Source organism: Odocoileus virginianus, chromosome 34, assembly GCF_023699985.2.
Source record: "Odocoileus virginianus isolate 20LAN1187 ecotype Illinois chromosome 34, Ovbor_1.2, whole genome shotgun sequence".
Taxonomy (NCBI): domain Eukaryota; kingdom Metazoa; phylum Chordata; class Mammalia; order Artiodactyla; family Cervidae; genus Odocoileus; species Odocoileus virginianus.
In genome coordinates, this window is record NC_069707.1 from 16820259 (window position 1) to 16844921 (window position 24663).

The window sequence follows — 24663 nt, forward strand, 5'->3', positions numbered from 1 at the left end:
TGAAGGAAAATCAAGCCCACGTACACACTGGTTCCCCTCTAGGTAAACTCAACATCACCAGAGGACCCTGTCTGTTCAGTTGCTAAGTCGTGTCCAGCTCTTTGCAACCCCATGAACTGCAGCCCGCCAGGCTCCTCTGTCCAAGAATATTGGAGTGGATTGCATTTCCTCCTCCACGGGATCTTCCTGACGCAAGGATCAAACCAGCATCTCCTGCACTGGCAGGTGGATTCTTTACAGGGAAGCCACTGCACAGGTACCAGTGAACAATCAAACCAGCAGGCAGTGTTTCCTAGTGGAAACACTGATTATCCTGCGGGATATTCCAGGAGCCTATTGAGAGGCTGTGAAGACTGTTTGGGAGTCAGCACTGTGCAAAATGCAGGAATCGTCACTGTGAAGGTATAGATACGACCTCGTTTTCTCACAAGGCTGGAGGTCCCCAGGGAGGGACCACACTGAACTAGGTTTTGTATCTATTACCAGGGTCTGGAACAGACCCACTGACCCTCATGGAATGTTTTGACTGCCTGGTAAATTCTGAATGCCTCACTGGAGGATATGGTACTTATTCTACATTCTAATTAGAACAGTCTCAGGTTAGGGGCTCTGCAGGAAGTGGAGAATAACAGCCAAGATATATTAAATGCTCCCTGTTCACCTTGCTGTAAATATTTTGTAACCAACTCACTGAAGCCTCATAACCCCTCATGTGTACGTGCTAAGTCACTTCAGTTGTGCCCAGCTCTTTATGACCTTATGGACTGTAGCCCACCAGGCTCTTCTGTCCATGGGATTCTCCAGGCAAGAATACTGGAGTAGGTTGCTGTGCCCTCCTACAAGGGGATCTTCCTGACCTGACCTGGGGATCACGTCTAAGTTTCCTGCATTGGTAGGTTGGTTTTTTACCACTAGCGACACCTGGGAAGCCCCCATAAAACCTCAGTGGAGTAGAAATTGTAAGTATCCCCATTTATACTGGGGAAACAGAGGCAGGGAGTGCTTAACTTATGACTGAGCCAGGATATGAACCCAGGCAGTCTGGCTCCAGAATCTGTGCTCTGAACCATGGAAAGAAGATTCCAGAGATGAGGCAAGTTACAATGTAAACAATAATGTGAACACAACAAAAAACAATATAATTGTCCTCAAATCATGGTGAAGGGGTTTCAGATAAAAATAAAGCCAATGTCTAGCTGTTGCATTTTAATTCCTTCCACAAAGGGATTAGACAAATGCACTGGAAGCTGGTCTAAGAGCGAGGCCTTCCCCAGGCATAAGGATCAGGTAGGCTAAATTTGTCTTAAGGATTCCTCCCCCTTCTCTTTGAACTGTCTGGAAGCAATGACCCTGAAGAGCCTGGGAGAACACTCGGAGCTCCGGGCAGAGGTCTCGCTCTGGGGACCTCCTGAGGGGCCCACAGGCTTCTCTCACCCGATGACCTTCTGATGAGGACACACAGACATTCTGTCAGGGGTCAGAAAGAGCTCAGAGAAAACAAACTGACGTGACCCTGCTCCCACCTTTCCAGCCAGCAGACTCCACCTTTCAAAACGCAGCCCAGAATCACCACCACATCCTTCCCCAATGAACTCCCGTCCTTGTGTTGGTCCCATCCTCCTCTGACTCCAAGAGCTCTTTCCAGCACTGTGTGTCCGGGTCTGCCTCTCCCATCAGACTTGTGACTCCAGAAGCCAGGAACAATGTCCTTAGACACAGCATGGTACACAGTAGGCGCTCAACCAATTAAGACATGAAAGCCAGGGTGGGTGCATCTCAGTTCATAAATTTCAGCCACTATTACAGCATCCGAGTGGTGCTGGTGGTGAAGAACTCGTCTACCAATGCAGGAGACATAAGAGATGCTGGTTCAATCCCTGGGTCAGGAAAATCCCCCAGAGGAGGGCATGGCAACACACTCCAGTATTCTTGCCTAGAGAATCCCATGGACAGAACAGCCTGGTGGGCTACGGTCTACAGGGTTGCAAAGTTGGACATGACTAAAGAGACTTAGCACATGCACACACACGCACATGTGTGTAAAGGAAAGTAGACATAACGAGTCACAGATCCTATTTATTTCGTGTATTAATTTATTAATTGTTTGTGTGTGTGTGTGTTTGCATTTTTAAAGAAAATCTTCAGAGAGAAGAATCCAAAGTCAGACGAAGCTATGACTCTGATGGTGTGATTTCAGGCACCAGGCGTGTGAATGCCATTCCAGACCCTTGAATACATCACACTGGAAAACATACTGTTCAGGAGCAGGGTTAGCCAGGCCAACACGACTCTTGTCAGCTTCCAGACGTACACAAGGTGACATTCACACAGCCGAGTGAACAACTATTTCCAGAAGTCAGCTGTGCCAACCACGGATAACCACAAGCACCCTGGATGTATCTGCCTCTTTTTAATTAAACTGGGTTTCATATCCATGACAAACAGCAACCAAAGTAAGTAGGGTTAGGGATTAGAAGGACAAAGCATGCAGATGGTGAATGCAACTCAACCCTCAAACTGCAACGTTCTTTTAAAAACCTCAACTCTGCTTCTTTGGTCTTGTAAAGAATGACTATTTATGCTAAATAGCATAAAAGCCAGGTCCTATGAATCCATGAAGGGCTGTCCACCAACAGTCCATAGGGTCACAAAGAGTCAGACAGACTGAAGTGGCTTAGCACCCATGCAGGTCCTCCTACTACAGGAGTTTTATGACTGCAAACAGCTTTTGAAAGTATACATATATATATGTATTTTAGTTGTGGTAAAATACACAGGCAAAATTTACCTTTTCCACTACTTGAAAGGGTGCATTTCAGTGGCATTAAGTACATTTACACTGTAGAGCAACCATCCCCAGAAGCCATCTCCCATCTCCAGAGCTTTCTCATCTGCCCAAAGTGAAATTCTGTGCCCATTAAACAATAAATCCCGTCTCCCTGCTTCCTCCTCACCCCTGGCAAATTCCATTCCACTGAAAGTATATCTTCTTTTTCATCTCTGACCTAAAAGTAGAGGTTAGTCCTTGGGGCTTCCCTGGTTGTCCAATGGTTAAGAATCATCTTCCAATGCAGGGGATGTGAGTTCAATCCCTGCTCAGGGAACTAAGATCCCACACGCCACAGGGTAACTGAACCTAAACTGCAACTAGCGAAAGCCCATGTGCTGAAGACCCAGCACAGCCAAAAAAAAAGTAGAGGTTATTTCTGGGCAGCTAACTTCATCAAAAAATGAAGAGTATCCAAGGCTAATGGGTGAGGCTTTGATCCCTGTCGGTGAGTGAGGAAGGAGACGCTTTGAAGTGAGAGAAAGGCCATCATGGAAAAGGTTGTGGTTGTTTGGGGGGCAGGGTGAGGGGCTGCCTGCGAGAGGAGGAGGGGGAGGTGGTTAGTTAATGGCCCTTTGCCGGAACAAGTGGAAGGGTCTCCCTCCATCCTCACAACTTCATTCAGTGGACACTGCGGTCCTTGGCGAACATGACAGAACCTGCCATCATACCATGCAAACAGACGCTGAGCCACTCAGCGCTACCCTGCGGTAAGAGAGGCGGGAACTTCCGGTAAGAGAGGCGGGAACTTCCGGCAAGCCGTCGGGTGGGGGGCGGGCGTGGAGACAAGTGGGTGGGGGTGGGGCACCTGAGGTCAGCTTCCTGCTGGGAAAGGAAAGACGACCTGAGGAGACAGGAAGCAAGGAGATGACGAGGAGGAAGGCCCTTCGAGGAGGGCAGTGAGGTGGGCTCAGGGCAAGTCCAGAGTATACGAATCCTTCATGGGCCGGCCAGGTGTGTGGGCTCATGGGGCCCACAGAAAGTCCACTCACTGTGGAGGTAAAAAAGGAGACAGTGCCATTTTCAGAAGATGATCCCGGCCTTGTCTACACAGGATAAACTCACAGAACACTCTCATTTTGAACTTTCAGGCTGTGTCTAAGTGGGTAAAGACCGAATTCAGCAAGTGCTAACGTGGGTTCTGTTTGATGCCCTCTTCAAAGATGGAGGCATCTGTCACCATTACAAAAGAGTTGAAGGACACAATTAAAATGGATGACTTTGCTAATGAGAGTGAAAACAAAGTCAACATTTAGAAATAAAACGTGGAAACCCATTTGAATTATGGAATTAGCAAGATCAGATTTGTTTTGTTAAAGGATGCCATCAGGAAGCAGACCTTGTTCACACTGGTAACCAGGACCTCCCTTCAAGGGAAGAACCATGTCCAAAACTCACATGGTGTCCTTGGATGCACCCTGCCTGCTTCTCTAGCGATTGATTGATTTTTAAACGTTTTGCTTTCTCAGGTTAGTGCTGGCATTGGTGCCACCTTCAGAGACACACGAGGAAAGAGAAACGGATGCAAAGATGGGTGAGGGGGTCATGGGTGAGAAAGGAAGAGACAAAAAACAGGGTTAAGAGAAATGGTAGTTTGAGGTCAGATAATCTCACCATTCACTTGGACTATTTTCATAGTACTGCACTCTGACACAAGCCTTCACAGTGTTTTCCCTGTAAGACCCAAGTTGAGGGTCAAGGGAAACTGTAGATTGGAAAAAGAATTACTTCCCCCACCAAAAAAAAAAAAAAATCTTAGAAAAAAAGGAAATGTGGGGGCAGAAACAGGGAAGATGAATTGTCTGTCACAGTCTTGATGATCTAAGACATACTTGAAGAGATGGTCTTGGGAAGTTGAACTTTTTCAAAAATTCTAATTCTTTAGTTGACTCTGACAACTGCGAACAGGTTCATGAAACCAGAGTACACAAAGAGTGATGTACTTAAAACATCACAACAAAATAGCATCTTTTGGTCAAAGTAATTTTGATTCGGTTCTCTAGGTAGGCCAGGTGAAAAATATTTGTCTGGCCTGAACTTTCAGATGGCTTAAAAACTGAAAGAGTGGTGCACATCTTCAGCAATACAAACTGATTTGAGGTTTCTGCTGACATTGTAGTGTTTATCTCCTCTGGTAGGAAGTCTTCCCTGAGGCAACTACAAAAGTACCAGTTTGGTCTGATAGTATTGTTTTCCACACTTGAATTGATAAAAATGGGTATGGTGAAACTGTTCCATCTAGGTCCCAGGAGGCTCAGCGGTACAGAATCCGCCTGCCAATGCAGGAGACTCCAAAGACTTGAGTTCAGTCCCTGAGCTGGGAAGATCCCCTGGGGAAGGAAATAGCAACCCACTCCAGTATTCTTGCCTGGGAATCCCATGGACAGAGGAGCCTGGTAGGCTACAGTCCAAGGAGTCGCAAAGAGTTGGACACGACAGAGCATGCACCTTTACCTTTATTTTAGGTCTGAAAAAGGGAGGAAAAGATGGAACAGGACAAGATGCCTAGACGATGAATAAATGAAATTTATTGAATTGCCAGAAACTCACAGGATAGCATTTTACATTACTCGGAGTATCTAAATTCCAAGATAAGAATACCACATTTACTGGAAAAGAAGAAATAAGGAGAGATTCATTTCAGTATAATGCCATACACTTCATGAGTTCAGAACATAAGTGTACAAAAGAAAGTGTTGGGAACAAGGTTAGACTTTCATTCTTACATTCTGCTCCCCCACAAGTGTTTTGCTGCATGTCAACACTGTAAGGAAGATTAGAAATAAAACATCAAATAAGAATATTAGGTTGCAGCATCAATTCTTCTCTTAATAACCTCTGAAAACAATGTTTCTCTTAAAACAATGCCTGTCAGCAATCAAGGTAGATGTCTTAAGAGCGGCTTAATTGTCTCTATGCCTTATAATTCAAAATATAGAACTCAGTTTTAAAAGCATATGAAAGCTTTCTTAATGAGTCCCAACACAGATGTTTTCTCTGTTAATTGTATAATTGGGGACTTTCCTTACATGCCCACGGTTCACTGTTTATACCCAAGAAATTTTCCTGAAATAAAACTGTTCCCTTGAAAAAGAAAGGCTGATGCTTTAAATTCCTATGTTTAGTGAATGTAACAGTCCTGTACTTGAGAGTCCCTTGGACTGCAAGGAGATCCAACTAGTCCATCCTAAAAGAGATCAGTCCTGGGTGTTCATTGGAAGGACTGATGTTGAAGCTGAAACTCCAATACTTTGGCCACCTGATGCGAAGAGCTGACTCATTGGAAAAGACCCTGATGCTGGGAAAGATTGAGGGCAGGAGGAGACGGGGACGACAGAGGATAAGATGGTTGGATGGCATCACCGACTCGATGGATGTGGGTTTGGGTGGACTCCGGGGGTTGGTGATGGACAGGGAGGCCTGGCGTGCTGCGGTTCATGGGGTCGCAAAGAGTCGGACACGACTGAGTGACTGAACTGAACAGTCCTGTAATGTATTCAAGTTCAATTTGTCCTTCCCTGTATATTTATGAAGGTCTTGTAGCTGAGGCCATGGGCCTTGTGCATGTGGGGTGGGAAGAAAGGGTGAGATTGAGCCCACAGTCAGCATGAGTTTATTCCAGCTGCTCAGACTGGTCTCTGATTTTTCCTGCTTGTAGCTCATCACTGCCATTCCATTTCTGCTGTGCCCACACTTCAGACCCTAATTTACAGGGTTGCTTTCCATCCTTCTCTTTGTCCAGTTTTAGCTTTTGCTGGTCCCTGGGCTGCCAACGCCCCTTCCCTTTGTTCATCTACAGCTGGCCCATTGGTAGTGGCTCCTGCTCCAGGAGGGAGGGTCTTGCCTCCCACTTCCCCTGGGAATATCCAGTGACTCTTTCTCCTAAAACTCATCATACTGCACGCCTCTCCTTCCTTAATGGAAGAACCTTTCAGTTCCCTGAATGCAAGGACAACATTTCTTTTCTTTTCTATATTTTTAATACTTATTTATCTGTTTGGTTGTGCTGGGTCTTAGTTGCTGCACTCGAACTCTTGGGGCTTCCCTGGTCACTCAGCAGTAAGGAATCCACCTGCCAATGCAGGAGACGCAAGTTCAATCCCTGGGTCAGGAAGATCCCCTGGAGAAGGAAATGGCAACCCACTCCAGAATTCATGCCTGGAGAATTCCATGGACAGAGGAGCCTGGCTAGCTACAATCCATGGGATCGCAGAGTTGGACATGGCCTACGACTAAACCACCACCAGGGGAACTCTTAGTTGCAGCATGTGGGATCGTGTTCCCTGACCAGGGATCGAACCCTAGCTTCCTGCATTGGGAGCGTGGCATCTCAGCCACTGGACTATCAGGGAAGTCCCAAGAACAACATTTCTTGTTCCCTGTAGAAGCCCCTGTCTTAGTGCAGGTCCTCAATATGTATGTATTTAATTGAACACAGTGGGATAGAGGGAGGAGAAATCAGCCAGAGCAGGGCCCTGACCTGAAAGTGTTACATTAGAGATACGGTGAGGCTGCCTCCAAGTGGTGCAGTGGAAAAGAATCCACCTGCCAATGTAAGAAGACACAAGAGATGTGGGTTCGATCTCTGGGTCAGGAAGATCCCCTGGAGCAGGAAATGGCAGCCCATTCTATTCTTGCCTAGAGAGTCCCATGGACAGGAGTCTGGTGGGCTACAGTCTATGGTGTTGCAAAGAGTTGGATGCAACTGAGCAAGAGGCTGCATCTGGACAGGAGCCAAACTGGGGGTTCAGACTGGGGCTTATACAGAAATGTTTTTAAATGTCACTTTGAATACACACGACACCCTTCTCTCCAAGAACTTGAAGGGCTTTCCATCATGGGTTTTGAGCATCCCAACAAACCAGGGGTGGGTGGGAACTGTCCTTACCCTGTAGATGGGAACATGGAGATTCCCCCTTCCCACCAGAGAGACTAAGGTCAGTGGGAAGGTCTGACACCCAGAGATCCTGAAATCCAGGCTGACACTTTCCCTGGGATGTGGTGTCCTCTAAAAGGTGTTTATTATTTTTCTCTTTTCTTTCAGAACTCAATCAATCAAGAATAAACTCTTGGGCTTATATTTCATAGTGGAGGCCAAGATAAAATATGGGCAACCATACTGTGCTCAGCTCTGTTGATCCAATTAAGGTATTGGCATTGGCATATTATTTAGAGTGCTATAATGTCCTGAGTTAACTATGAAAATCTGTTGCATTGCAATTTGTTTTGGTTGTAAAAATTTTCCCTAGAAGCAAAAGGAGTAAATGAATGAGGTTTGACAAACCTATGGTTAACGGAGTATGGGGGGGATAAACTGAGTGACTGGGATTGACGTATGCACACTACTATATATAAAATAGATAACTAATAAGGACCTAACTAATAGCATAGCTAGAGCATAGGAAATTCTACTCAATACTCTGTCATGGCCTACATGGGAAAAGAATCTAAAAAGAGTGGGTATATGTATAAACTGATTCACTTTGCCGTCCAGCAGGAATTAACACAGCACTGTAAATCAACTATAGTCCACTAAAAATTTTAAAAAGAGGAAGAAAGAATAATGAATGAGGTTTGAGGATGTCAAGGGTGATGCAGAGAGAAGGAAGGAAGGAAGTGCATGAGAGAATGGAGGGGTCAGAGGGGCCAGGCTCTGCTGTCTACAAGTCGTAAAACACATGGCCCAAAATAGCTACCCAGTCCTCCTTATCTAATTATGTCTAATTATATGTTCTTGGCCCCAGGGAAGTGGAAGACAGGCACATATCCCGGACAGTGCAGTGACAAGCCACTTTAGAAATGTGGTTGGAGACACAGCTCTTGTAGACGCGGTACACACCCCCTCACCCCTCATTCCAGCCACTGAGGATAATCCAGGATAATCCGCAGGTGTCCTCCTCCTCACCTGTTCACCAGCCCAGAGAACTCTGGCTATCAGAGAGGCTGGGGAACTTCAGGGGAGACTTGCTTTCAAAGATAAGCCAACAATTCCTCTTTGCTGCTTAGTAACTTGCTTCGCTGAATCTCAAGTCTCTTTACACTTCATTTGCACAAGGCCCACTGCACAGTAGGAAAGTGCTTTGAAGGCTACACTCCTCTCCCAGCCCTGAAGACTGTTAGGCTTCCTGGGATGCAAACTCAGGCCTCCCTGGTTGCTGGCCCTCAGGGCCACGAGGTCAGCACAGACAGGATTCTCCTGTGAGCCTGTGAGGTCCTGTTATCCCCATGGGAAAAGCAGTGAGCAAAGGGCTGGTCAGATGGCTGATGGGGGAGGCCCAGGGTCTGGGGCTAGTCAGCAGATTGGCCCGGGACTTAGAGCTCTGTCAACCCCAACTGTGAGCTCAGATGGGCCCGCCTTAGAGGAGGAATCTGAGAGCTACAGTAAAGTACAATGACAAGATGACTTGTGCTAAGGGATCCCTGGGGAAGAGAATGCCCAGAATGTGCAGTTAGCAATTTAACAGAGGATCTAAACACATAAATTTGAGGTTTGCATTATTATCAAAAGGTCCTTGTAGGTAAAGGTGAAAAAAGCACAGATTTCTAAAATACCCACCAACATCAACCATGCAAGGTTTAGAGAAATGAAATGGAGTGTTACAAAGGTAGAGAAAGAGGCTGGTCCTAGCTTCGTGATGGCTCACTGGGTAAAGAATTTGCCTGCAGTGCAGGAGATAGAGGAGACATGGGCTCAATCCTGAAGTCAGGAAGATCCCTTGGAGGAGGAAATGGCAAGCTAGTATGCTTGCCTGAAAAATCCCATGGACAGAGGAGCCTGGCAGGCTACAGTCCCTGGGGTCATAAAGAGTCAGACACGACTTAGCGACTGTTAGGTAGTTAGAATAGGAAAAAGGAGTCCAGAATGGCGGTGGCTAAAAGACAAGGAAGGGAAAAGCCCTCGAAAATAGAACAAAGGAAGGTCAGAGGAAGGTCTGAGGACCAGAGCGAGGACCTCAGGTAGAACAAACAGCACTCCTGGCTAGCCCAATTTACATGGGCAGGCCCAGGGGGAGGAAAAACATTTACGAGAGGAGCGAAAGCGCGCGCTCTCTCTCCTGCACGGGGGTGCTCTCCTCTTCGCGTCTTTGGGTAGACATGCCCGCACGGCTTGAGGATGGATTTTCCTGCTGTTATCTAAATAAAATAGAGCTGTAACATGGAGCTGTAACACTGATTTGTCTAAGAGTTGTAACACGGTCTGCCCGAGACCCGAGAGCTGTGACTCGCTGAGGGCTTTAATGTCCGTCACTCCAAATCTTTGTTGTGACGAGACAGAACCGAGGAGAATACACTCGCCTGAGTGACTAAACATACGTGCAGCACACATAAAATACACATAATTCCACCTCTAAATTATTCAGAGTCCTGTGTGGGTGCAGGTTGTATAAAAATGTGCAATGAAATATATCTGCTAAAATATCCATCTCTTGTCTATTTTGTTCCAATACAAAACATTTTTATTTTTAGAGAATTATAAGGTCAAGTGACTTCTCATTAAAAATAATTTCAAGTTTTCACAAGACTTAAGAGTAGTATTTTTAGAAAGAAATGAAGCTTTTTGACCAAATATTTCAAATTTTGATCCCTCTACTGCAAAAATAAATGGATTAAAAATGTCTTTTGAAGGGCAATTACACTGCCTTGGAAAAGAAGGTAGATTTTAAAGTAATTGTTTGTTAGAAGGAGACTAAGTACTCAAAAGAAATCAAAGAACCATTAAACTGGAAAATATCTTACCTTGAGAAGTTGAGGAAATGAACATGTCGGGTGAATAAATAGGGCTGTTCGGCAGTACTTATATTTTTAATCAGTTCCATCTATTAAAAAAAAGTACAAAATTAGCATATATAGGATTTAATTTACCAAGCTATATTAAGCTAAAGGTTATCTCCCCAACTCTTTTTTTCCTTCCTTACTACTTCTTGAACCAGGGCTAAACAGCTGTGTTTTGTGCAACATTTATGAACTTTACATAAGGCTCCTTACTAAATAAAATAAAGAAGCTCTCACAATGTGTAGTCCTGAATTTAATTTAGTTAATTGCCATCATGAAAACAAAGTGTCAGTTTAAGTAATTTTAACTGGAGAAGTCAGTGTGTTGCTGTCCTGAAATGCAAGTAAGAAAATGCCTTTAATCCTCTCCTTTAAAGTCAAATCAAGACAAAGGTTAATTATTAGTTTACATTTCTATAATGCTCTTACTGGGAAAAACAGAAGCATTTGAAACTAGTTCTGCAGAATCGAAAAGTAGAAATAAAATGAGGCACTATCTCATTATTTTTCCCTTTGATTATAAAATTTACAAAGCAAGTATTTCAGAGGGAACACATAACACCCCCCCACTCCCCCAAAAAATGTTCTCAGGTTTTGGTGGGTGGTCATCTGAATTATTTATTTGCAGTTATCAGCAAGGCAAAAAGTAGTTTTAATTTGTATAAACTAACATTTACAGTCTTCTGGAACATGTCATGATACAGAAAACGTTTAGTAAAATCTGTTAGAAATTCCAAGCATTCTTACGACTCCCTGACTTCCTGAATTCCACTTTCCTTAGATTTTCTTATTTGCCCCATCAAAGCTGACACTCTGGAATTTTTAAGAAGCACATTGAAATTTGCTGCTTTGGACAGACATCAGAAGGGCAGCACTTCATATTTTATGAAATAGCTCAAGTTGAAAACTGGAAACAAAAACGGTCATTCATGTGTTAACTATAGTAGCAACCACAATAAAATCGGAGTCTGGAACTCTAGGTTTGTCTCAAGCGTGACGGAAACCTGGCCTGCCTTGTTCCCTGCTGTCTAGCTCGGAGCTGACACACGGAAATGCTCCATAAATATTTGTTAAATGAATTAATTCCAACGAGTCCACGACTTACAGATGGTTACACTAGGATGTCGTGGCCTAAACCCTTTCATTAGATATTCGTGCTCACAACGACTGTCTGAAGAAACGAAATTGAGTTTTAAAAGCAGATGACTTGCAGTTCATAACCCAGGGCTTCTGTTCATCAGTGGCAGGCATGGGTGAATAATGGTCTGCCTGTCCCCAAGCTTGCGTGTAAAAGGAAATTGAATCCTGCCTCTTTATCTTCTGTTTATTCTTTACAAGCCCCCTGCATGCCCCAGCGCTTGTTTTTGGTTAATAAAACTTCCAGCTACCTTCATATTATGAATTTTGATTTTTGATAGATCTACCAGCAGAATTACTGATTTGGGAACACAGCTGAAGGTAACTGATCGCTGAGGTTGTCTGCTTAGAAGCATAACTGTGTGTGTGTTTAAAATAGTGACCATTCAATGCCTTAATCTTTAGATTATTTTTCTTCAGCTATTTCTCTGTACACATAAGAGTAATATGAGAAAGCCCCCTAGGATTACACAAGACTGGAAAAATGGGTCAGAAGAAAACCTGTTTCCTTCACATATTCAACATTATATTACATTCTCTAAACACATGTCAGTGTGTTAAATTTAAGGAAAGAACAGTAGAGGTTAGATTTTGAGAACAGTGTCATAATAATCATAAAGCTGTCTATTTCATGAGGAAAAATGGATTAGTGATGACAATGCATAACTCTTTCTAGACATCTCTTTAAATAGAGAATAAAAGTTACTAATGCTTGCCTTAATCACATTAGTACAGGGTAGTCAGACTGTACATCTTAGCTTTCATGAATTTTGTCCTGCACACGAAATAGAAAAACCCACATGAAGTACCACAATCTTCAGTCCACGGCATCGTGTTCACGGTTTGTGAAGACGGTGTCATTTGACCGTCTTCACAAACGCTGTGTGTGCTAAGTCGCTTCAGTCGTGTCTGACTCTTTGCGACCCTATGGACTGTAGCTCACTAGGCTCCTCTGTCCACGGGATTCTCCAGGCAAAAATACTGTGGTGGGTTGCCATGCCCTCCTCCAGGAGATCCTCCCAACCCAGGGATCAAACCCACATCTCTGAGATCTCCTGCATTGACCGGCGGGTTCTTTACCACTAGTGCCACCTGGGGAGCCCTCATAAATGCTAACCTTCCCCATTTCGAGTGACAAGGAACCGTCTTCTGAGCCCCTGCTGCCCATCACCTGAGTCCCCCCATTGCTGCCAGCAGCCTACCTTTCTCTCACCGTGGTCTCATCTGCGTGAGTGGCAAAGACACTACTTAAAATGATCACAGACACTGACTCTGCTTTGCCTTGGCTCGGGCAGGACCAATGCTAGTCTTTATTTTGATTCCACTGAGTTCATTCATTCATTCAGCATTTATTGGGTGCTTACCAAGCCCTGGAGATCAAAACCTGAATGAAATAACGGGAGGACACAGAAAGACAAGACAGTGGAATGTGTCCTAATGGTGTCCCTAAATCTACGCTGGCCAAAACCACACTCTTGATCCTCATCCATCTTTACTCCTTTCCAGTTGATGGTTCTCTCCATATCCTCACATTTGATTTGGGTCTTTCCTGGACTCCCATATTCAATCCCTTGCTGAGTCAAGTTAATTTTATCTTTACTATCTCCCTCAATTGACTCTCAAGATCCCACATCCTATAGCCAGTCAAACTAGACTCCTCCATATTCCTCCCATACACCATGTTCAAGACTGACCATGTCCAAACTTAAGCTAAAGATTCTTCTTCTAGAATGTTCTTCCTCTTCTCTCTGCATGTCCACATTCTAATCACTCTTTACAACTAGCTAAAATGCTTGCCGCCTCCAGGTAGCCTTTCTGAAGTTCTCCTTTCATTCAACAATCTTTGATTTTCAACTATGTCAGGCTATGTGCCACTCTGGATTGTGGCTTTAAAGATAAAATATTTGGTTCTTGCTCTTCAGGAAGCTCAGAGACTTATGGAAGAAGTGAATGAACAGGCGGGTATCATCATGTGATAATGATCATGGGGTAGAAAGCATGGAGGTGAGATGCCTGTCCCAACCTGCAGATGGACAGGTAATGCTTCTGTAAGGAGGTGCTTCTCAGTGATTTCCAAGGATACACAGGAGTCAATAAGAGAAGAAAGGGACTCACAGCATGGCAGAAAGAGTGAACAGCAGATGCAAAGACAAAACACAAAAATGACTTGGCTATTAAAACTGCCAGGCAGTCAGGCACGGAATCAGCAAGGCAATAGACAAGACTAGAGAAGGAGGTAGGAACTGGGTAACTGAGGGTCTTGCAGGTCTCATGAAAGATTTCGACATTTATCCTCTGGGCAATCCACAGCCAGAAAGGATTTTTTTTTCTTCTCTCAGATCTAAGGTCAGATAGAGGATGTGAAGAAGAGAGTAAGGATTAGAAGCAGAAAGTTTAGTGAGGAAGACAGCAATCTCAACAAGAAATGATGAGGTCATGGACTCATCACTTCTCAGCGTGGTTCCCACACCAACCATGTCAGCATCACCTGGATGCCCGTTTATGTTGTTTAGTCCCTACTAAGTCACGTCTGACTCCTTTGCTACCCTATGGACTATAGTATGCCAGGCTCCTCTGTCCATGTGCTTTCCCAGGCAAGAATACTGGAGTGGGTTGTCATGCATTCCCCAGAGAATCTTTCCTGACCCAGGGATCGAACTCATGTCTTCTGCATTGGTAAGGAGATTCTTACCACCGAGACACCATGCAAGCCCAGGACATGTGTTTGATAAGAATGCAAATCCTCGGGCCTCATTCCACACCTATGGAACTAGAAGAAACTCTGGAGGTGGGGCCCATCAATCTGCGTTTTTAACAAGCATGCCAGGAGAGTCTAAAGTTCAACAGTTTCAGAACCAAGGAATGAAGTTCATGGAAGTGAAAACAGATGGAGATTTGGGTACATTAAAGAGGGAGAATGTGCTGAGCCTTGCAGCAGCTGGCAACAGAAGGAAAGGAGGGGGCATGGTCAATGGGGTTTCCTTCTTAGCCCTGGTTGGGGCCTGAACATGTGGTGTACCCATTCATGGAGATGGGAACCACTGCAGGAGGAAGCAATCTGCCTCCAGAAGGGAGGGGAAATGGGTTTGGTTTTGAACATCATTGGCTAGAGATGACATTGCCTTTATCTTCCTGCAGCACTCCGAGAATTTCCCAGGACAAGCTCCGTTTACATTACATTATAGCTGGGTTTGTGTCCTGGCTTTGAACCAGATTGAAAGCTCCTTGAGAGTGGTGGTCAGGTTTTATTTATCCCCCAGAAAGCCAAGCCCAGGTGCCTACATAGAACACATACCCGTAACTGTTTATGCAACAAAGTACTCCCTTTGGGGGCTTCCTGAGTGGCGTTAGTGGTAAAGAACCCACCTTCCAATGCAGGAGACATAAGAGATGTGGGTTCGATCTCTGGGTGGGGAAGATCCCTCGGAGGAGGGCATGGCACCTTACTCCAGGATTCTTGTCTAGAGAATCCCATGGACAGAGGAGCCTGGTGGGCTACAGTCCACAGGGTTGCAAAGAGTGGGACACAACAGAAGTGACTTAGCATGCATGCACAGACCCCCTTTAGAAAAACATTTTTGGAGTTAAAATATATACAGTTCACTGAAGACAGAATTATCACTGAAGCAGTGAATTTAGCCTTTGTGGGACAGTTTGTGCATTCATTACCGTGCTGTCACGTGGAGCTAACAGTTTTACTATTTCACCATCTAGGATGTAACACAAAAAACAAACTATCGTTTTCTGAGTGTTTTCCAGGCTATCACTGACTCAAGATGCTCTTTATGTACATACTGTCATTTCATCTTCAAATGACTCCATGAGTTAAATATCATCCAGGGTTTATGGGTTAAGAAACTGAGGCACAGAAAAGCTGCATAGATTGCTTATGATCTCACCACTACAAAAAGGTGGAGCCAGGATTTAAACCCAAGTCTACCTGACACCAAAAATCCTGCTGCTTATCACTATGCTGCAATCTCCTCACCATTCCCACTGCTTTTTGATATGTATATATCTTGTTAAAATGGGAGGAAGGGGTCGGTTAGCAAAATAACTCTGGAGACTAAAGAAGGTTTATGAAGATACGAATTTTCTATCTTTTATGTGATGGGTTGAAAAATCAAAAGAAAGTTCTAACAGATGGAAAAGCATTAAAAGTAATAAAAATAAAAGCATCAAAATATCAGAAAGAATATTTTTTAACGTTCTCAGTGGGAAAATAGTGTAACAAGCCAAGAGTGAATTTAAAATACTACAAATAAAAAGAATGAAAAATAACTCTGTAATGGAGTGAATCTAAAAGAAGAAGTTGAATCACAGCACATCTGAGAATGAGATAGAACTGAAGTTTAGAAAAAGAGGCAAGAATCAAACAGAATTTATAATGCAGAGGATGTGCCAGGCAGTAGCTTTTAATCTTTTGCTTTCAACCTAACTGGCTGAGATGACAGAGCAGAAAACCCTTACCTGCAATTCTATAAACACAGCTAGTTAGTACAAGACTTCCTTGGGAGATGCTTGTCAGCAGTAACTGACAGAGCATTGACCCTACTCTGGTCTGAGTTCTTGTGTCACTCGTAAACAACTAGATGTCCCATAATTTTGCACAACATCTTAAATGAAAGAAAAGACATGCTTTTACACATCAAAGCAAATAAGGAGTAGCTCAGAGGAGAATTCCTTGGTCCTTTAACCTCAGAGGCCAGGAGGATGACTGTGAGACCTGATTTACCTTTCCCTCTCCCTCCTGCCTGAAGAAAGCCCCTCTTGAAGGAGGTAGGATGGTCCTCCCACCTTCAGCTCCTGGCTAAGGAGTCGGTACAACGCATGCCTGCAATAAAGACAACGACCACCAGGGGGAACAATGATGTGAACAAGGCAAGGAGGCTGCATCTGAACAGAGAAAATCAACCTTGGGGCTACAACCAGAACCAGAGGAGAAAACATTTTAATTTTTCAGAGTTTGTGGCTGCTTCTTTCCCCCCTCTTTTCTCTGCACTGAATTTTCATTAGCAGATCAGATTTTTGTCTATAGGACTCCAAGATAAGACCTTGTTTGCAGAACTGGGTGAACTTAGCCCTGTGGCGTGGAGATGGACTCAGCTAGCTAATTTTTTTGGTTTGACTCCAAAGTCCGGTTGGAGCAGCTCTGATGCCTGTGGACACATCCCTTCTACTCAAAGGTCAGGGAACTCTGAGGGTCATTCTAAGGAGACTTTTCCAAAACATCTCAAGCAACAGTTAGGCTTCTGGGATAAATGTGCAGGCTTCAGACACGATGTCTTCAGAGGTTTGAGGGATTCTCAGGTGAAAGGGTGGAGAAGGCAATGGCAACCCACTCCAGTACTCTTGCCTGGACAATCCCATGGACAGAGGAGCCTGGTAGGCTACAGTCCATGGGGTCGCTAGGAGTCGGACATGACTGAGCGACTTCACTTTCACTTTTCACTTTCACGCATTGGAGAAGGAAATGGCAACCCACTCTAGTATTCTTGCCTGGAGAATCCCAGGGACGGCGGAGCCTGGTGGCCTGCCGTCTATGGGGTTGCACAGAGTCAGACACGACTGAAGTGACTTAGCAGCAGCAGCAGCAACAGCAGGTAAAAGAGGAATTTTTCTTGTTTAGTGGAGTATTCCCTTTAATTAAAGGAAAATTTTCTAATAATTAGAGCCTTTCATGCAATGATTCTTCACTAGAATTGTGCCTGAGCATCTCCTAGGGAGTTTCCTGCTCCCCTACAAGATACAAATACCTGGGGACCACCATTAAGAGTATAACTCAGTATTTCATAGTAGGACCTAGAAACATGTGTGTGAAAAGCTCCTGAGAATATTCTGATGCCCATGATGGTTAAGAACCATTTTTTACTGACCTCCCACTGCCCATGAATAATGTTCTATCTCCTTAGCCTAACAGTCAAGGTTCTTTGGGATTTGACCCCAGTTCATTGTCAATTCTTATTCTCCCACATCTTCTAGAGCATTTGGTTTTTTTTTCCTTTTTAAGGGGGTGATAATACTTTCCTAATAATGTTGCTTAAAGGATAAAAAGAAGACACACAAACATCTAGTATGCTGTCTGATGCTTCATATACAGCAATAACAGTAGGTCGTCAATGAATATTCATCACAACAAATAAACAGTGGTGGGACTGGCCTCAAAAATGATTGAGTCAACCTTTGCCTTTTAACAGAGGCCAGTTGACTCTGCGTTAGGGAAGCCTGGGAGGAATCCCAGTGGCCCTGAGACAGTTTCCAAATCTAATGTGGTTTCTTTAGGTGGGTTTTCTCTTCTAGAGTTGCAATGCTTTGTAGTCACAGTCAGACATGAACTGTGCGGTGGGTGAGAGCAGTGGGGAAGGGAAGTTAAAACACCATAAAGAAATTCTGTTTCTGAGAAGAGGGTACAGCACTCTAGAACACACTGACATAGGGGCTGTATCTACTGTTCTTTGAATACTTTTCAAGATTTTATTCATTTGAATGGCTAGTGAATAGAATCACTACAGATGTGGAGTTTATAGTGAAAGAGTAGCCTTTACTAGTATGACGGGTGGGAGTGTGTAGGCTGGTCCCCCAGCTCTAAACTGTGACTCAGAGCCTGTGGGATGCAATTGAGAGCCTCAAATGCTCATAAAGAGTCCCCTGGCCAACTCGGACTGGGACACTCTGGGTGAAAGCCGATTAAACAGGCATTTTTGTCTTGTTTTTAATTAAAAGGATTCTCAGTACTCTTGCCTGGAAAATCCCATGGACGGAGGAGCCTGGTAGGCTGCGGTCCATGGGGTCGCTAAGAGTCGGACACAACTGAGTGACTTCACTTTCACTTTTCACTTTCACGCATTGGAGAGGGAAATGGCAGCCCACTCCAGTGTTCTTGCCTGGAGAATCCCAGGAACGGGGGAGCCTGGTGGGCTGCCATCTATGGGGTCGCACAGAGTCGGACACGACTGAAGTGACTTAGCAGCAGCAGCAGCAGAATCTTTAAAATGTGAATATTGTTGTGACATTCCTAGAGGGGGACAAGGAGACAGCATTTCCCAAATTTTAAAAATCATGATATTTTCATTTTTTTCCCAATGTCTTAGGAGACTTAATTTCTCAGGAACGCATTTAGGGAAATGCTGATATGATGGTTTTGACAAGGATCCTTAACCCTGATAGCTCAGTAGTAAAGAATCCACCTGCCAATTCAGGAGACACAAGTTCAATCCCTGGATCAGGAAGACCCCCTGGAGGAGGAAATGGCAACCCACTCCAGTATTCTTGCCTGAAAAATCCCATAGACAGAAGAGCCTGGCAGCTACAATCCACAGGGTCACAAAACAGTCAGACATGGCTTAGCAACTAAACAACAACAACAACAACCTTAACTCTGAAACTCCTGTGGCGCTTGATCAAAAATAAAAATAAAAACTTTCTGGACTCTACCCCAGTATCTCCAGGGGAAGGGCCACAGCAACTACATACTCAAAAGGCTGTTCTGGGGATTCCCTGGTGACTCAGTGGTAAAGAATCTGCTTGCCCATGCAGGAGACACGGGTTTGATCCCTGACCCAGGAAGATCCCACAAGCCTCAGGGCAACTAAACCCATGCACCACAGCTACTGAGTCTGTACTCTAGAGCCTGCCGCAACAAGAGAAGCCGCCGCAAAGAGAAACTCACACACCACATCTAGAGAATAGCCCTTGCCAAAACTAAAGAAAAGTCCTCAGCAAGGAAGACCCAGCACAGACAAAAATATATACAAAAAATAAACATTTTTGTTTGTTTGTTTTAAAAAGACCCTTCTGTGCAGCCAGAGCAGATAGCCACTGCATTAGGAGGGTGGCTCCTGAGTTCAGGAGGGTCCAAGTCCAAGCCCAAGAGCCACGGACAGTCACTATTATATTTGGGAAGTGACTTTATCTGGTTGTCTTAGTTTTCTCATCCATAAAATAGGAAATCGTACCCACTCACTGGTCTAGTTTTAGGTCCAAACGAGTTAAATGAAATAATAAAGTAAAACAATTAGCACAGAGCAGGTGCCGCTATTTCAGTTTGGAATCCTCCATAGCTTCAGCACAGACTTCCCTGGTGACCTAGTGGTAAAGAATCCACCTGCAAAGCAGGAGACGCGGGAGGGAGACGCGGGAGACGTAGAGGTTCATTCCCTGGGTCAGGAAGATCCCCTGGAGGAGGAAATGGCCACCCTCTCCAGTATTCTCACCTGGAGAATCCCATGGACAGAGGAGACTGGGGGCTACAGTCCATGGGGTGGCAAAGAGTCAGACATGACTAAAGTGATTAAACATACACATAGCTTCAGTATAAATAAAAATAGGAAATGTATTTGCTTTCTCCATCTTTTAGGTTCATATGCCAACAGTTTTTGCCCTTCTCCAACAGGAATGAAATCATTTTATATTCTTATGTCTGTGATATGCCTCTGACATATTGACTTTTATTATCCTCAGAGCAGCATTCTGAAAGATAGGGTCAGACCATTAACAAAGATGGTTATGAGCCTTTTGAAAATCACACCTCCTGCCTTCTGGAAAATGGTTCTTTATCTTTTAGGTTGTACATGATCTCCATTTTCCAAAAAAGTATCTAAACTAGCCCAAGCAATTTAAATCTGGTTTTAGAGCATAAATCAAATGATGTCATCCTGAGTTCCCATTATATGCCCTGCAAAAGGTCCAACATTTGGCCAGCACCAGCTGTCCATGTTCTTCTGTGGAGGCAGAGTTTTCTAAAATATTAACTTCAAAGGCATTTCTATTTCTTATAAGGGCAGATGTAATGGGATTTTTATTGATGTTGTAACATTTGCTGTTTTCATGTTCTCTTTCCTTTTTAATAATCCCTTCAGTGTCTTATTCCATGAAATAGATTTTTTAAAATCTAGTACTCAATGGGTTTGTGTGTGTACATGTGTGTGCATGTGTGTATGTGTGAGATGACAGCTACCCTCCAGGGAGAAATGTATGCGTGAATTTGACTCGAGCCCAAGAGAGATGCCATTGTGTATGGATGCAATGATACAGATGATTCCAGTCTCCAGTCTCATAAGTGGTTACTTTTCCAAAGTTCATTTGTAAGTCAGTAGTTTGGAACTTGGAACACATTTTCTCATAAAAGAAATGTTCGACATGGTGGAGAGAGTCCCGGGCCAGCCCACAAGAGTCCATTTAACTCGCACTGCACCAAAGTAGACTTGTCATTAACTCCAGAGAACAATGTTGCCATGGGAACTACATTTTCAGAGTTCTACTCTTTCATGTTAAGAACCACTGACTATAAAATTTTAACTCATCTCCTAAATCACATACCCCCCTTTCCTTTAATAAATTACCAAGAAAAGGGAGCTATTCACACCACAGATTATTTCTTGAATATATTAGGTTAAAATAAAATTTTTTTCTCTACTTGTTTCATGCACTTTGAATTTTTAGAAAAAAGATGCTTGTAACAAAGAAAAAGAGTTTCTTTAAACATTCTTGAGACTTGGTTTCAAGTCTTCTTTGAACTACTTCAAACTTGGTTTCTTGTCCTGGCGTTTCCTGGCTCTCCTTGTATGCCACAGCCCAGTCAGCTAGCTACGGAGAAGCAACTGTCACTATTCTTATGCTCGTTTTTACATCAAAATTGTTTGTTTGCTTTTTCTACTGTATCTATACCTTTCCCTTCTGTTTTTTTTAAAACTTGCCTTATAATTTAATAGGAATCTGCAATAACTAAGTAATGAAGTATATTCTAGGTCACACTGACCACAGGAATCAGAAATGTTTCAACTAATCATACACAGATCATGGCAGAAGTTGTATAAATATATCACAGAATCACAGGGCTGGAAAGAACTTTAAAAGATTGTCTATTCCCTGGCTTTCAGACAAGCCAATCATTCCAAACAGATGAGAACTAACCTCTGTTTTAGAGGAAAGGATGACTTTGGATTTAACCCTTTCTAAAAGACTTAACAATTTGTGTACCATTAGTAAAGTTTTCTTCATTTTTCATCTAAGTCCTTCCCTTTACAGTTCATCATAGAAAACAAAGTAGGTTGATTTGTTTAAAATTCAAGAGTGTATTCAAAATCTTATTTTATGCTTGTTTTTCTAGGGCCTTCCTGAACATCTTAGGGTCTAATATTCTCATTACTTTGCTCCCTCTGGGATTTTATACTTTTCTGCAGTGGGAACTAAAGTTCAGATACTATACTTTGTTAGGCTTTAAGAACTGAGCATAATTTCCATACATAGGAACATTTAAGTCTAATCTGATAGCTGACTGAAAGACTCAAAAGAAAACCAAATTTTATATTTGTAATAACATTGCAATAGAATAGGCTATTTATTATAGTTGCTCTCTTTCAGGGAGTAAAAAGGGCATAACCAGCCCTAATTATATTTGTTCTTCAACCAGATAAGGAAATCAGAGAACCTACCCCATGAAAATTACTGATAAAATGTGATATCTTAAAATGTCACCAAATATAATTTTTCTATTGAGCACCTATTACAGAACTTGTAAGTGAAAAAGTGAAAGTGAAAGTTACTCAGTCATGTCTGACTCTTTGTGACCCCATGGACTGTATAGCACATGGGATTCTCCAGGCTAGGATACTGGAGTGGGTAGCCGTTCTTTTCTCCAGGAGATCTTCCCAACCTAGGGATCGAACCCAGGTTGCTCACATTGCAGGCAGATTTTTTTACCAGCTGAGTCACAAGGGAAGCCCAAGAATACTGGAGTGGGTAGCTTATCCCTTCTCCAGCAGATCTTCCTGACCCAGGAATCAAACTGGGGTCTCCTGCCTTGCAGGCAGATTCTTTACCAACTGAGCTATCTAATCTCAACACTTTTTTTGCTTATTGCTTATGACTATTTAGACTTGTTACTCAGAGACCCTTTGATGGAAGTTTTCAAAGAAATTGGCATTTTGATCTCTATACTGTGGAAGACAGTAAACATACAGACATTATAGAAAGTACTGCTGGCAGCATTACACTCTCAAAACAGTCCTGCCATTCCCTGTGACAAGAGAGACAGGAAGGCTATTGCATATTCCCTGTGTGTGTGTGAGGTTTTGAATGCCTGGAAGGTGAAGATCGTGTAAAAAAGTAGACATGGTATCAGGGTCTCACCCTAGTAAACCATGCACCTTGTTTATTCCCCAAATTTACCTAGTCACTGAGTGGCGTGCTGGTTAAATTTCATGTGTCAATGTGACTGGCCAAGGGATGCCCAGATTAAGCAAAATATTTCCTGGTGTGTCTGTGAGGGTGTTTCTGGATGAGATAAGCATTTGAATCAGTGGACTCAGTAGATTTCCCTCCCCAGTGTGGGTGGGTCTCATCCAATCCCTTGAAAGCCTGAGTAGAACAAAATGAGAAGGAGGAGGAAGTGATTTTTTTCCCTGCTTCATGGACTAAGCTGAGACATCTCATATTATATTCTCCTGCCCTTACGTCATGGGATTTACATCATGGGTTCACCTGCTTCTCAGGCCTTCACCCTCGGGCTCGAGCTCAGTTTTACCAATGGCTTTGCTGGGCCTTCAACTTGCAGACGGCAGAGCGTGGGACTTCTCAGCCTCAATAATTGCATATGCCAGTTCCTCATAGCACATCTTTCCTGTCTGTCTGTCCATCTATCCATGGATATCTGTCTATCTTTTGCTAGATACATCTCCATCCTACTGGTACTGTTCTCTGAAGAGCCCTGACTTATATTGCTGCTGCTGTTTGGTCGCTTCAGTCGTGTCCGACTCTGTGGGACCCAATGGACTGCAGCTCACCAGGCACCTCTGTCCAGGGAGATTCTCCAGGGATCGAACCCAGGTCTCCTGCATTGCAGGCAGATTCTTTACTATTGAGCCACCAGGAAAGCCTGCCCTGACTTATACTGGTGGCTATTCACTCATTCTAAATACCGAAGAGGACCAAAGCAACTTTTTGAGACCAAGCTAACAAACTTGACCCTGTAAAATGACTATGAGAGCACTAGGCCTAACTTGTCTACACTGGCAAAGCATCTCAATGGAGACTATCAACCCTATTCTGGTGTCAACTTACCAAGTGGTATCTGTCTTCCCAGCTTCCTGGCAGAACCTAGCACTCCTGCTCGACCACCAGCATGTCCCTCGTATGGGTCAGCCGTCTTAGGGCAGATTTGTTCCCAGGAGGTGGGGTAATTGTTTTGTTACCACTGAATAGGCCAAGAGCTGTTTTGGCACCTCAAGATCCCGTAATAGGAAGCTTGTGCCCCCAACAACCAACCAGATTCCTGGCCCACCGAGGGTTTTCTCTTTATTATAACCATGAAAACTTTGGACATTTGTGAGAAAATGCAAAGGAAGAAATATTAAAATCAAGATTTCTTCTTTTTACTCCCAAGATGTCAGCGTTACCTATAGCTCAGTGGTGTAACTATGTGAGATTTAAGCATTGCTAATTTTAGCCAAACAGACAATGTCCATGTACTCTATCCTTCACTGGTCTTAATAAAAATATCCCTTCAGGGAAACTTGCTGGTTTACAGACTTCTGTCAGAACCCTCAACTTAAATTTCCTTCCACACTCTGGCAAAAATACAGTATGATATTGTAACTCTGGTATTCATTCGTTAGGGGTGAAAGGGTGCTCCGGAAGGCACCCATTAATTGTGCCAATGAAGCAAAGACAACTTACTTGCTCGTTCTTAGTAAGCCTGGTTTTGTTGTGAATGTCTGACGTGACCAAATTGAATCCATGCTTCTCTGACAAGATTCTCAGAAGCAGGACGACGGTCCGACTCCCACACTTGCCCACTCTGTTGTACACCACCTGGCTTGGGAAAGGTAGCACCTGGGAAAGAACAAGACAGCAAGTGAGAGGCTTTGGGATTAAAATACTTAGGGTTCTTCCCTCAATTTCAGAATGATAAACACTTGATCAAACTC

At 43.7% G+C, this 24663-nt stretch overlaps 1 protein-coding gene across 2 annotated transcripts in view; it reads right to left on the reverse strand.

Moving 5' to 3' along the window:
* UST (uronyl 2-sulfotransferase) overlaps positions 1 to 24663 on the reverse strand; it is a 304142-nt gene that overhangs the window by 94267 nt on the left and 185212 nt on the right. For both annotated transcript variants that reach the window (XM_070461568.1, XM_070461569.1), the window contains exons 3-4: positions 24413 to 24568; positions 10565 to 10644 (exon numbers count right to left, since the gene is read on the reverse strand). In XM_070461568.1, the coding sequence (XP_070317669.1) occupies positions 10565 to 10644; positions 24413 to 24568 (236 nt within the window). The remainder of the gene's footprint in view (positions 1 to 10564; positions 10645 to 24412; positions 24569 to 24663) is intronic.